The sequence below is a fragment of the Aulonocara sp. 'chitande type north' Nkhata Bay genome, linkage group LG19 (assembly GCF_057382095.1).
Source record: "Aulonocara sp. 'chitande type north' Nkhata Bay isolate Kocher_YH1m ecotype deep benthic linkage group LG19, A_spYH_male_GT1.1, whole genome shotgun sequence".
In the NCBI taxonomy this organism is placed as follows: Eukaryota; Metazoa; Chordata; class Actinopteri; order Cichliformes; family Cichlidae; genus Aulonocara; species Aulonocara sp. 'chitande type north' Nkhata Bay.
Window position 1 is genome coordinate 30967693 of NC_141362.1, and position 13325 is coordinate 30981017.

General features: G+C 39.5%; 1 protein-coding gene across 1 annotated transcript; it reads left to right on the top strand.

The window, feature by feature from the left end:
* The first annotated feature begins 1696 nt into the window (after window positions 1–1696).
* dlst (dihydrolipoamide S-succinyltransferase) lies at window positions 1697–11360 on the top strand. The gene is made up of 15 exons (XM_086274381.1): window positions 1697–1850; window positions 2604–2637; window positions 2720–2762; window positions 3004–3065; window positions 3346–3420; window positions 3504–3559; window positions 3864–3972; window positions 4065–4235; window positions 4395–4480; window positions 4599–4696; window positions 6690–6820; window positions 7222–7295; window positions 7384–7467; window positions 7725–7892; window positions 10650–11360. Exons 1-15 carry the CDS (start codon window positions 1788–1790, stop codon window positions 10782–10784), a joined length of 1389 nt encoding a protein of 462 aa, XP_086130507.1. The 5' UTR covers window positions 1697–1787; the 3' UTR covers window positions 10785–11360.
* Window positions 11361–13325: the final 1965 nt, after the last annotated feature.

The window sequence follows — 13325 nt, forward strand, 5'->3', positions numbered from 1 at the left end:
AAGGCTGGAAGATTAAAAAGTACTTCAATGGTTTTGTCCATTGCAGTAATTGAGTTTACTTACCTTCACTGAAATAAATCTAAGGGTTTTGACAATTAGTTTGCTGCAAAGACTCTGTATTGATATTATATTGAATGTGTTGAATTTGAGGCTTTAGTAGAATCTCGCCACGTTTTTGGCTACAGGAGGTGAAGTTTAGGGTCTTTTTGAATCGACTGAGCCTGATGGGCTTCTGCTACAGCTGCTGATCATCTCAGAAAAGGTACAGAGAGTATCTAGCCAACATAAAGGAAACACGGGTCTATCCATGCTATCCATGTTGCTTTCCACCTACCTTCAGATATGCCAGTGAAGCATCGCAAATTACAAGCATTTTCAAGCTTGACGATACTTACCTTTTCACCTAGCATCCTCACATATATCATCATCTGTAAGAATAAGATAAGTTCTATGTGAAGAAAATTTAATGCAACTTAATAATTATATTCTAATTTAATCAATTATGTTGATTCTAATTTAATCAATTATGTTTATTAAATTAGGTCATTTTGATTCATTTTTTTTCTTCAGTTATATCTGTTTGCATGTCAAACAATGCAGTGAAAAATGCAAATACTTTCATAAATCCTTTGAAATAATGTTCAGATAGAGATAAAAAAAAGTTGACAGTGCAAAGCTCTGACACTGGGGACCTAAATTCAACCCCAGAGTTTGCCGTAATCTGATAACTACATAACTGTATATTTTTAATATACGGTTAACATATTATTTTAATGTGTCATTTGGAGAAGGCAGTTATGCTATACTGCTGTTTAATGGTAAACATGACAGTTAAAAATAAAATATTGATCTTATGATAACATTGTGTACATAGTTATACACTCACTTTAAGTACATATACTCACATTTTAGGTGTCAAATTAATAAATAATCATAGTCAATAATTTGACTGATGGGCTTTAAATTCTCGTTTGTTTCCATTTTTATACATACTGCATCAATATTCTTATTGTAACTTATTTTGGCCATGATATCAGACTATTGAAAACCTGGTATCACATAAACTCTTATGCAGTTACTACTGCAAGTCACACTACAGTCACTGTGAGTTTAATCACTGACTAGCCACCCATGTAATGCCAAAAAAAAGAAACTCCACTGAAAGCTTTTTTCAAACAGAATGGGCCAAAAACGACGGTGAATCTGTTACAAGTAAACTAAAACTGTGGCAAATAGATGTCAAACATGATGCAGGCCTTTATAAATGAACATAAGCCTCAACCTCTTAATTTTTTATTTTTACTAAATAAATTACCACATTTGTCTTTAAATCCAAACGTCGTTAAAATCTTGAGGATAAAGAAGAAAACAGGAGAAGAACAGTGAAAAAGTTTAATATTTTAGGTTAACTACAGATTTAAATATTTAACCAAAAAAATAATTATCTCATTACGTTTTTTTAAAGCTCACCAAGATAAGCTTTGTCAGGTGAAACCCTAAATTATCTGTACCTTACCTTAATTTATTCAGTTCTATATTACTATTTCCGCGTTTACGTTGATACTTGTTGGCTGCCTGCGGGTGTATTCATGGGTGTACTGTGCGTACACAGTTGGGGGAGTAAAGGCTCGGGGGGGCAGTATGGACTCCCCTACTCCCCCTCCAGTAGGAGCAGTTGGTTTATCCCATAGTACTTCCTCAGTTGTTGCGCGTGCCTAGCTTAGCTGGTCTGTGTGACCGGAGTTTCCCTTCCGCTGACGGGCTGCTGTCACACACACACACGTACCATGTTTTCCCATTCCCGGTGTCTCACCAGGAATTTTGGCCGATCCCTCTCTGCCATCCGCCAGGTAGGCCGCAACCTCATAAAATGTTGTCTTTGCCATTCACAAGGGAATTGTATCCTGCGGCAATCTCTTCCGTTCATCTCTACCAGAGCTAACGTTAGCATTAGCCGGCTAGTTGCTATAGGCCAAGGAGAGGCCGTAACATTGTAAGCCAAGGACAGTATGACACTGCCGCTCACAAGTACTTGCTGCAGCTTAAAGTTGGAAACCGTACCTTCTGGATGTGTTTGATTTTGCCTTTTGACATACGTGTAGGAGGCTTGTGGTTTAGGCAGAGAGTAGTTGATCTATGTTCATGCAAAATCATTAAAAATGATTTCCACAGAATATGCTAGCTGTAAGCTAATTGTATGGATAACATAGCTAGCTGTCATTTTTCCGAGGTCATGTCAGAAAAGTAAGAGTCTGGTAGTGTAGCTTTCTGTGGCTATGTTAAAAAACTTTCAGTTAATCAAGACAGGTCCAGTTAATATAGACTGTCAGGTTGTTAGTGGGATTAGTAGTAAATAATTAAGCGTTAATGCAGCCAAGAATCCCCATGCTGAACACTCGGTCCAGCTGTCGTTCACTTCATTTTATTGATCATGTCAAAGGTCATCTTACGTCAGTGTGTGGAAGTGACTTTTGACCGCCAGCTTTCTCCAAAACAATTTATTTAAAATTAAAACTGTGGGTACTGTTTAACTTGATGGTGGATATTTGTGCATTTCCAAAGGTTGCAGATGTTTTGTAATGATTGACTTTGTCTTTTTACAGGGGAATAATGTGTTAGCTCGTCGGGCTGCAGCAGGTATGTATACTTACTGGTCAAACATGTTCATCCCTTCTCTAGAGAAGTTCTTTACATGGTTATCTTGTCATTCCTCGAACAGCTCTGTCAGCTAACAACTCTGTCATCATCAACAGCAACAATGTGTAAGTGCATACACTCTCTAGAGACTGTCTGAGCTACAGTCAGAATATGAGGACACTTTTACAAGAAATATGTGATAATGAGCTGAGTGTTATTCTATTCTTAGCTGGTAAAGTTTAATATAAATTCCATTTATCAGTGTCTCTTTACTTTTTTTTTTTAATTATTCAATAAACACTGCATGCTTCATGCATATGTTTCTTGTCTGATTGTTTTTTTTTTCTTCCTCCCTTTTATGTTTAGAAAACATAATCCCCGATCCAGTGTCTTCCAAATTCAGTACTTCAGAACATCTGTAGCCTACAGTAAGTATTAACTTGATTTTGTGAGGGCTGTTTAGCATTTAACATATTAGAACAGTGGACAGGGGAGCTGTGGACAGAAAACGGGGGAAGACGCGCAGTAAATGTCTTCAAGGGAAGTCGAAACTTGGGCTTATAGGTTATCTGGTCAACCCAGTGATCTAAACTGGCGCCTCAGCATTAACATATTTTAATGTTTCATTTTTACTCTTGTCTAACTGTCACTAAAGCACTTTCACAATACATTGAAATGAATGTCCTTTTACTCGTCTTTGCCCTTCAGGAGATGAAGTTGTCACAGTTAAGACCCCTGCATTTGCGGAATCTGTCACAGAGGGGGATGTGAGGTGGGAGAAAGGTAATGCTTTTAATTCCTAAACATAAACTCATTGTTTCTACTATAGACATTGGCAAGATTGTTACAATGTTTTCTCCTTACAGCTGTTGGAGACACTGTCTCTGAGGATGAGGTGGTGTGTGAAATTGAGACCGATAAGGTAAAACTAAATAAATGTTAAACTAATTCAATATGTTTTTTTACTGCTGGTGGTTGTTGGACTTTGAGGGCTAGGATATATTTCCTAACTTTACAATCTGTTTTGTATTTACCTATTCAATACAAAAATGTAAGATTGCAATCAAAAGGTGGTTTTTAAATACATTAATTCTTAATTTCACATGTTTTAATTTGGCACGGTTCACCTCGCAAAGGTAGACTGTGTGATATTGGGTTAATATCCTGGAACTTTGTGTATTTCTTTATATATTTTAAGCATTTTTACTGCTTTTCCATGTTATTAGACATCAGTGCAGGTTCCCTCTCCTGCCTCTGGAGTGATCGAGGAGCTTTTGGTCCCAGATGGAGGGAAGGTTGAAGGAGGAACTCCACTTTTTAAGCTTCGAAAAGGAGGTCTGTGGATTTTTGTAAAAAAAAAATTTTTTATTGATTAAACACACTCTAAAGACTGGGTTGTCATAACTGTTCATATCTCCATCTTTTAGCTGGTGCTCCTAAAGCTGCAGAAACTCCAAAAGCCGAAGCTCCAGCTGCTGCAGCCCCTCCACCGCCTTCTGCTGCCCCTCCACCCCCTCCCCCTTCATCCGTGGGCCCAATTCCCACAGCCATGCCCCCTGTGCCACCTGTGCCAGCACATGCTCTGGACAGCAAACCAGGTTAGTTGCCATCAGACAGACGGTCTGTGTCATGTGAGAACTGTTTTGCTTGACAGCTGCGTTCTTGACCTCCAGCTTACTTGATTAAACGTTGTTTGGTGCTCTTTCAGCAGTTGTAGACTGTATACTGATGTCCTTTTGCCTCATCAATTCTCACAGTTTCAGCCATCAAGCCCACCCCTGCTCCAACTGCACCAGTGGCACAAGCAGAGGGAGGGGCCAAAGCAGCCAGGACAGAGAGCAGGGTAAAGTGCAAAACATGACATTTAGGTGTATTTGAAAATTTCAGAGTTGTTTGATTTGAAGTAGTGTAGAGATGAAAAATATGCAACATAATTCTGTGTGTATTTGTGTTTTTTTTAGGTTAAGATGAACCGCATGAGACTGAGAATTGCCCAGAGACTGAAGGAAGCCCAAAACACCTGCGCTATGTTGACTACGTTTAATGAGGTCGACATGAGGTAGGAAATTCGAAATTAACTGACCTACATTATTAAACGCTCTGTGCTATTTTAGATAATCAATGTGAAGTGTTCCTTGTTACATGAACACACACAAATGGAAATTTCTAAAGAAAAAAACGACAGACTTTGCAAAGTTTATGAGCCAAACTCTGCAACTGTGCAAACGTGTATTTGTTTGTGGTATTTTGTGTATGTAGTATACATACTGTATCACCGTTAAAAGCCAAAGCAACACTTTCACAAATGGTTATAGATTGGAATCTGTCCAGCAGGAAAAGCTTTTTGAAACCCAATATCCTCTTAAACACTGGAATGTAAATATTTGGTCATAATTCCATCTAAAACAAAGATAAGAATTGTTAAAACAGGTTTTATTAATTTACAAGGAAATGTTATTGTCTGCACTTGCCCCCTGTGCTGAAGAGGACACTTTGAGGATTTCTTTTCCCCGCAAATGTGTGGTGTCAGCTTTCAGCTATTCAGGGTTTTCTATGTATCCTAATTAGATTGACATCGACGGTCTGGAGGAAGACTTCCCAGGCTAGGGCTCATCTGGAGCCGAAGGAGCTAGTCAGAACAGGAGGCTGGAGCATCTGCAGGGGCCCACAGAGACCTGCGCTCTGAGTGGAAGAGCTGCCTCAACCGATATGGGCTTTTATGACAGCCCAATAAGATTTACAGGCTCTAGAAAGTGAAGATTTTTATCGCTTCTTCTCTCCTTTCTCGGAGAGTCTGTGTCTTGGGAGGGGCTAATTACGTTAGCGGCGAAACCCTAGAGCTTCAACAGGGTTAGATACAGGAAAACAAACAATTAAGAGATACAAGAGGAAAAATGACCAATAGTGAAACAATTAGCAGGCCCAAAGCTTTTTTCTTTTTTTTTTTCACTACTATCAGAGCCAACATTCTTTTATAGCCATCAAAAAGCCATGTGTTAAACTTCAGAAGATACAGTATTTAAAACTCTTAAATAAATACAATAGTGGTGCACTTTGTAGTAGAAACTTGCACAACGGACAATTAAACGCTGCTCTTGTTTGTCAGCATGAGAAATAGGTTGTCATACTTTATTAAATTGTAGCTCAAAGCTTGCTAACCATTGGTTCAAAGATGCTGCCTGGCACAGCTCTCTCTGTGTCTCAGGAATTTAGACACAGTCAAGTTAGACCAAGACAACCAGAGTAGTTCTGCAGTATTTTGATCTACTAACTGAACTCTGTCAGCGTTAACTGAGCTATAACCACTTAACCAGAAGAATCCTCAAACGTGGTCTGCACAGACACGTAGACGCTATCCTTCAAAATTCATAACTCTGCTGGTGCTAGAATGGCCAACATGAGCCACACTAAACAAGCTAGCTATTTAAATTATATTGTATAAAACCATGTCGTTTAAATGGCCTTTAAAATCTTATGCTAAATTTGTACAGACAATGTTTATTCATGTTCCTTTTAAATGTGCTCAAGTTTGGAGTTTGTTTTTACTGTTAGACTAGTCAGGTAGTGTTTTTCTTCTTTTTTTATCACTTTGTAAATTAGTCAGCAGGAATAATTTCGTGCCTTACTAGCATGAGTCATGGATTGTCTGCTAAGAAATACTAGTGAAATCCTCAGAAAACCATTAACTTAAAAAAATAAAACTACTAAAAAAACTAAAACTACTACTAATCAAGTCAATCAGGGATTGTAATACCATAGAAATGATGGCATTTCTAAGTAGAATATATATATATATATATATATATATGGCCATTACATTATATTTTTGGTTATGCACCACCTTTTTGTTTTTAAAGAAATCAAGTTTTTTATAAATATTTTACATCTTTTCATTCATATTTAATGTGAATATATATATTCAAATACTGAGATCTTGTTAGACTGCACCAGTTAGAATTCCCTCCTTTTTTGGATTCCATCAAATCCAGTGTCTGTAGGCTTGAACTCTGCTTAATCCCCAAGTTGATGATTTTTTTGTTTTTTTTCCACAGCAACATCACAGAGATGAGGAAGACTTACAAAGATGCTTTCCTGAAAAAGCATAACATGAAGTTGGGCTTCATGTCTGCATTTGTGAAGGCTGCTGCCTACGCTCTTTCTGACCAACCTGCTGTTAATGCCGGTATAGATCAACCTCAAAAGAATGAGAACCCTTACTTGGTGGTATCAGTTTCGCACCACTGCTTTGCATGTTTGGTATCAAGTCATAGCAAGTATGTGCGGTGAAGAAAAAGATTTAAGTTTCAGTATCTTTCATTGCCCAACCACAAAACCGACTCTAACTTATTTACTGCTCCTAGACCACCCTGACCTATTTAGATAGACCTCAGTGAAACATGGGTGGTCTATATTTCTGCCCTATCTATAATTGTCTGTGGGTTTTTCTTGCCATGAGTTTTTACTTGCATGTAAGTGAAAATGGTACATAAGAAAGGGAACTTTTGGTTGCATGTAGTAGTGGAGATTCATAATTTAAATCTGCATGTAGATTTTCAGTAAGTCTTTCTTGTTTTGTGTTTCCAGTAATTGATGACACAACCAAAGAGATTGTGTACAGGGACTATGTTGATATCAGTGTGGCTGTGGCTACACCAAAGGTAAGACGAGTGAATTTTATGGTCGAGCTCATTGTGAGTGCTTGATGGCTCGTTTCTGAAATCTGACTCACGTGACTTTTTCTTTCAGGGTTTGGTGGTTCCTGTAATACGAAATGTCGAGGGAATGAACTTTGCTGATATCGAGAATGCCATCAATTTGTTGGGAGAAAAGGTAAGATTGTGAAACATTAAAAATTTTGTTATAGTTTGTTCCTTTTTTCTGTTTCTTTTCTAAAGTTTTATTGTTTTACATTGTTTTATTTACTGTTATATTGTTTTTATATTCCCATTTTCTGTGTTGTAAAGCACTTTGTGATTTTTATCTGTGAAAAGCGCTATATAAATAAATTTTACTTACTTACTTAAATCCTTGTTGGTAAAGAGTTTCTATCCATGCGTTTCCTCATTATATAAATTATGCGTTCTTAGGCCCGTAAGAATGAGCTGGCTGTCGAGGACATGGATGGAGGAACTTTCACCATCAGCAATGGTGGCGTGTTTGGGTCTCTGTTCGGCACCCCTATAATCAACCCACCGCAGTCTGCTATATTAGGCATGCATGGCATCTTTGACAGACCCGTTGCAGTCGGTGGAAAGGTTTGTGCTCTCATTATTAAAAAGAATCATGCCTGACAGAATCACTATTTAATGAAAATGTGCTGATAAATCTCTTTGAAAGGGTACAGCTTGGTTTATTTATGAATCAGGTTTAACCTTTGTGCACATATCTCACTAACATGCATTGGTCTCCAACTTGTCTGGGGAGAAACTTCACATTTAACTTAATATGTACAAACAATAGTTTTTTTTATATACCGGTACATAAAAATCACTGTAGTGCATACACATTGTGTCAGTAGTTATCTGCTGAATAATATGGTGCTCCACGGTCTGAGTATAGAGTGGCCTGGGGGGGGGGGGGGGGGGGTTTAATTACCCTTTGTACAGACTTCCTGTTCTCAGTCGTGCCCCCTGCTTACCAAACACCCAGCCAGCAGGAGAGCCACTGAGGAATAGTAGAGGGCCAGCAGCAGCTTCTGGTCCAGGTTATTCTTCCTCAGGACAAGGAGGAAGTGCAGCTGCTGCTGGTCCGCCTTTACCAGGGCATTTGTGTTGTGGGTCCAGGTGAGATCGACTGAGATGGTGATGCTCAGAAACCTGAAACCTTAAGTTGGAAAAAGGATCCCACCTGTTCTACATTTATAACATTTATAAATGTTTTTGGTGTTTTACTGCCAAAACTCAAATATAGTTTTGAAACATACAAATATGAGAATGTAAATACATTAGAAAAGTGGGAAATAGGAATGATTCACATTATGAAGACTGTCCATTGTTTTGTTTTTTTTTGTTTTTTTTTCACATGTACAGTAGAGTGACACTGATCGGGCATAACATTATGACCACCTGCCTAATTTTGTGTTGGCACCCCTTTTGCTGCCAGAACAGCCCTCATCCTTTGAGGCATGGACTCCACTATACCCTTCTCCAAAGTGTCTGGCACCTAGATATCAGCAACTTTAAGTCCTGTAAGTTGTCAGATGGGGCCTCCATGGGTCTGACTTGTTTGTCCAGGATGTCTCACACATGCACGATTGACTTGAGATCTGGGGAATCCATTTTTGCTCCGTGGCAGGGTGCGTTATCCTGCTGAAACAGGCCGCAGCCATCAGGGATGACTGTTTCAATGAAAGGCTGAACATGGTCTGGAGCAATGTTTAGATAGGTGGAATGTGTCAAAGTAACATCCACATGTATGACAGGACCCAAGGTTTCCAGCAGAAAATTGTCCAAAGCATCACACTGCCTCTGCCAGTTCCCATAATGCATGCTGTTGTCAGGTGTTTTCACAGGATAAGCAACCAGGCCACCTTTTTCCATTGCTCTGTGGTCCAGTTCTGAGGGTCACATGCCCACTGTTGGCGCTCTTATGTTGTTAACAGAGGTCAGCATGGGCACCCTGATGGTCTCCAGCTATGCAGCCCCATATTCAACAAACTGCGATTGCAACAAGCTCAACGTCAAAAAGAGTAAAGGTCGCTCTCGAGTAGGACTGCACGATTAATCGTTAGAAAATCGCGATCTCGATTCATACTTATGTGCGATCTCATTTCAAAAAGACGACGATTGTACCGCTTTTTGATCCGGGATGTAATCTGCATGAAAACAAGCGCTCACTCTTCCTGCTCAACAAATGACAAGGGCGGAGCCTTATACCACGTGATGCAGAAGCTGTGCTGTGTGATGCTAAAATTAGCAGGGAAAACCAACGGAGAGCACGTCAGGGATATGTTCAGTCTCAACTGTTACGAAGTTGATGTGCAGTTAATAAGTGCAATAAATATTTATATTGGAGAAAAAAATCGTGAGAGAATCGTGATCTCAATTCTAAGCCAAAAAATCGTGATTCTCATTTTATGCAAAATCGTGCAGCCCTACTCTCGAGGATGCCACTGTTCACATTTTGGACCCGAGAAGACACATTCGGTAAAAGACGCCATCTACGTCCACTGTAAATGGCTGTCACTGAAAAGAGGTGGTGGGTAACAACACCAACTGCCAGCCATCTAAAGTGTGCTCTTGAGATCCCTTCCCACGGTCCTCAAACCCCATTCACATCTTGCGTTAGGTGACCTCAATAGGCCACATGATGGGGTGGGGCAAGGTCTGATAGTGGTTTCACCTGAAACCTTTGGTGGTATAACCCACACCTTTTTTTAACACTTTGGCTCACATGATTTATAGTGGGTCAACAACCACCTCCTAAGAGACGACCCCCACTAGGGTTTAGTACCTGGGCCTCTCTGGCTTTTGGTTTTTCATTTTAAAAAGTTAAAAAGAAGTTTGCTGAACTTCTTTAAGCGCTTACCATGACCTGGATGACTGAGAACCTACACAGACAGCTCGTCTGCCCAAACAGGCCAGCCTTCGTTTCTCATGTGCATCAGTGAGACTTGGCAGCCCATGACCCTGATCGCTGATTCACCACTATTCCCTCCTATCACTTTTGATTGATAGTGACCACTGCAGACCGGGGATACCCCACCAGAGCTGCAGTTTTGGAGATTCTGTGTTGTCAAGGCATCACAATTTTCCTGCTTCTAACACATCAACTTTGAGGACACAATGTTTACTTGCTCACTAATATATCACACCTTAACTGGTGCCATGCTGAAGAGATAATCAGTGTTATTCACGTCACCTGTGATTGGTCATAATGCTGTACCTGATCAGTGTATATCATTATGACTCCTCTCTCTGTTTTATTAAACGAATTTTTATGTACAATATTATCAAGTAAGTTAAGTTAAGTCTTCACTTTCTTCATCATTATCGTTTGGTTGTGTCTTGTAGGTGGAAATCCGTCCAATGATGTATGTTGCCCTGACGTACGATCATCGGCTGATTGATGGAAGAGAGGCTGTCACTTTCCTGCGCAAGATCAAGTCCGTGGTGGAGGACCCCAGGGTGCTGCTCCTTGACATGTAAACCTCTGTGAACTCCAGGCCCAAACAAACAAACCACCCACACAAATAGTGGCTGTACTCATCTGACGAACATTACTACATGTAATTTTGTAATGTGTTGTTGTATTGGTTAACTACAGGGGGAAAAAAAGAAGACAACACTTGGGTTGTGCAATGGACATTTGCAAAACTAGCAGTGATAAAGGGTTTTGTGCTGCTGTGGAGAATTGTTGGGGTCTGGGGTTTCTGGTGCTGGTCTATAGATCAAAAAAAGAAAGAAAATTGTCATACTGATGTGCGCCATATGTCGTTTTCTACATAGGACTGAAAGATTTTCAACTTATTGTGAGACGAATGGCAGACACAGTTAAAACTCCATAGATTAATTTTATTGTTTTAGCAGAGAGAAAAACAAAGAGCACATATTGGGCTAGAAACCAAGAAAAGCTGTTCTAAAATCTCCAAAGTGATGAAGTCCTCAGAGAATTTACGCCACCTGCTCAGAATAAAAGAAAAACTGTCTCGTTTTGCTGTGTAAGAAAAACTATTTAAGAAAAAAAAACATTTTAAACAATAAAAGCTGAATTACTCGACTGTAGTCCTTGTCTGGGTTTGTTTTATTCCTTCCAGATTAACCACAAGGAATAGATGGCTTAGAAAGTAGCTGATTGACGTGTTTCAAATGAGGGGTGGATATGTTGCTTTGTAACATGAATGACAAAAATATGGGATGTAATCCAGCCCAGTGGATGGTTGCAGAGAGAAAAATGTTTGAAATGTCCACTGCAATTTACACCAGAAAACATGGCTGCAAGTGCTTCAGAACCGATTGCTTTGCATAGGTTTTGGTCAGAAATGCCAGATGTCTGACTCATTGTTAGCTTGAAGGCGGCCTTACTTACAAATTACCCGTGACCTGCCTTAGTACGCACAAAGGTCTGTAGGCCAAAGCGCCATGCTGACACACTGCTTTGAGTTATGACAGTAGTGTTCCTTTGTAATGGCACATTGTGTATTTTTTATTTTATTAACCTTTATTTAACCAGGAAGATCCCATTGAGATTAAAAACCTCTTTTTCAAGGGAGACCTGGCCAAGATAGGCAGCAGCAGATGTCTCACAGTTACAGAAATTATTCAAACACAGGCAGCAACATCACACATAAGTGAAAGAATACAAATAAAATAAAATAAATAAAATTCAAAAACAAAAAAAGTCAGTTAAAATGACAATCAATAAAAAGCTTGTTAGAAAAAACTAAAATCCATTTAAGATAGTTTTAAAAAAAAAACAAAAAAATACCCCAAAAATTCAAAGCAGACATTCAACAAGGAGACATGCTGCTGCCATCTTGGACTGTGGACATGCAAAATGTATGCATGTATCCAGGCAGAAAGAATCCTGAATAACTGCAGTTATTTTTCTGAAGACATCTCAAGCTCTTAATGTGTTTTGTTGATTTAATGTGAACTTTTTAAGAATCCAGTTGCAATTCTACTAAAAGAAAGTGGGAGATGTTGGCAAAGGATTTTGAAGTTGGAGCTGCCAGGCAGTAGGAGGAGAGACCAGAGAGAAGATTCATTGATGCAGTGGAGGAGCACATGAGAAGGACTTGTGTGACAGAAGAGAATGAGCTGCTGTGTTGACCCCTAAAGGCACCGGCTAGAGGAAAAATGCAGAGTAGTTTTAAATTTCTGACCCATTTGAGATCAAGTTGCACTTCATGTGACTCATGTGGGGGCGATACCATCTGTTGTAAATAACTTGTTTATCCTAGTTTCTGAACATACACTCACTGGCCACTTTATTAGGTACAACTTGCTAAGAATGGGTTGAACCACCTTTCAACTTAAGAACTGGCTTAATTCCCCATGACATAGATTCAGCAAGATGCTGGAAACATTTCCCAGAGACTTTGGTCCATACTGCCACGATAACATCACAGGGCTGCTGCATATTCATTGGCTGCACACCCATGACACAAGTCTTTCATTCCACTACATCATAAATGTGATCTATTGGACTGAGATCTGGTAACTGTGGAGGCCACTGTGGATACTCAAACTAGCCCCCGTGTCACCAATAACTGCACCATGTTCAAAGTCACTTAACCCACCTTTATTTTCCCATTCTGATGCTTGGTTTGAACTTGACCACGTCTTCATGCCTAAAAGCACTGAATTGCTGCCACGTGATTGGCTTATCGGTTTAATGTTTGGGCTAATGTGCAGTTTTAACAGGCTTACCCAACAAAGTGATCAGAGAGTGTAGGTATCCATGTCAATACCTGTACATTTTGAGTCATACTGCTGCAAATCTAATCTCAATAGGTTTAATGTATCCCTGATAGTATTACTGTTGTTTTAAAATTGTGGAGCCTTAAGACTCAGTGACAGACTTTGTGAACATATCCGAATGTACAACAAGGAAACACAACTCCTGAAGGGAAGGAACTGTCAACTTAAATGTAAGTTTCAGAGTGGTCTGTGGAGGTCCACAGCTATGGAGTGAACTTGAAAGCACAATAAAAACCCTTCTCTGTCTTTAAAAAGTGTTTTGCACCG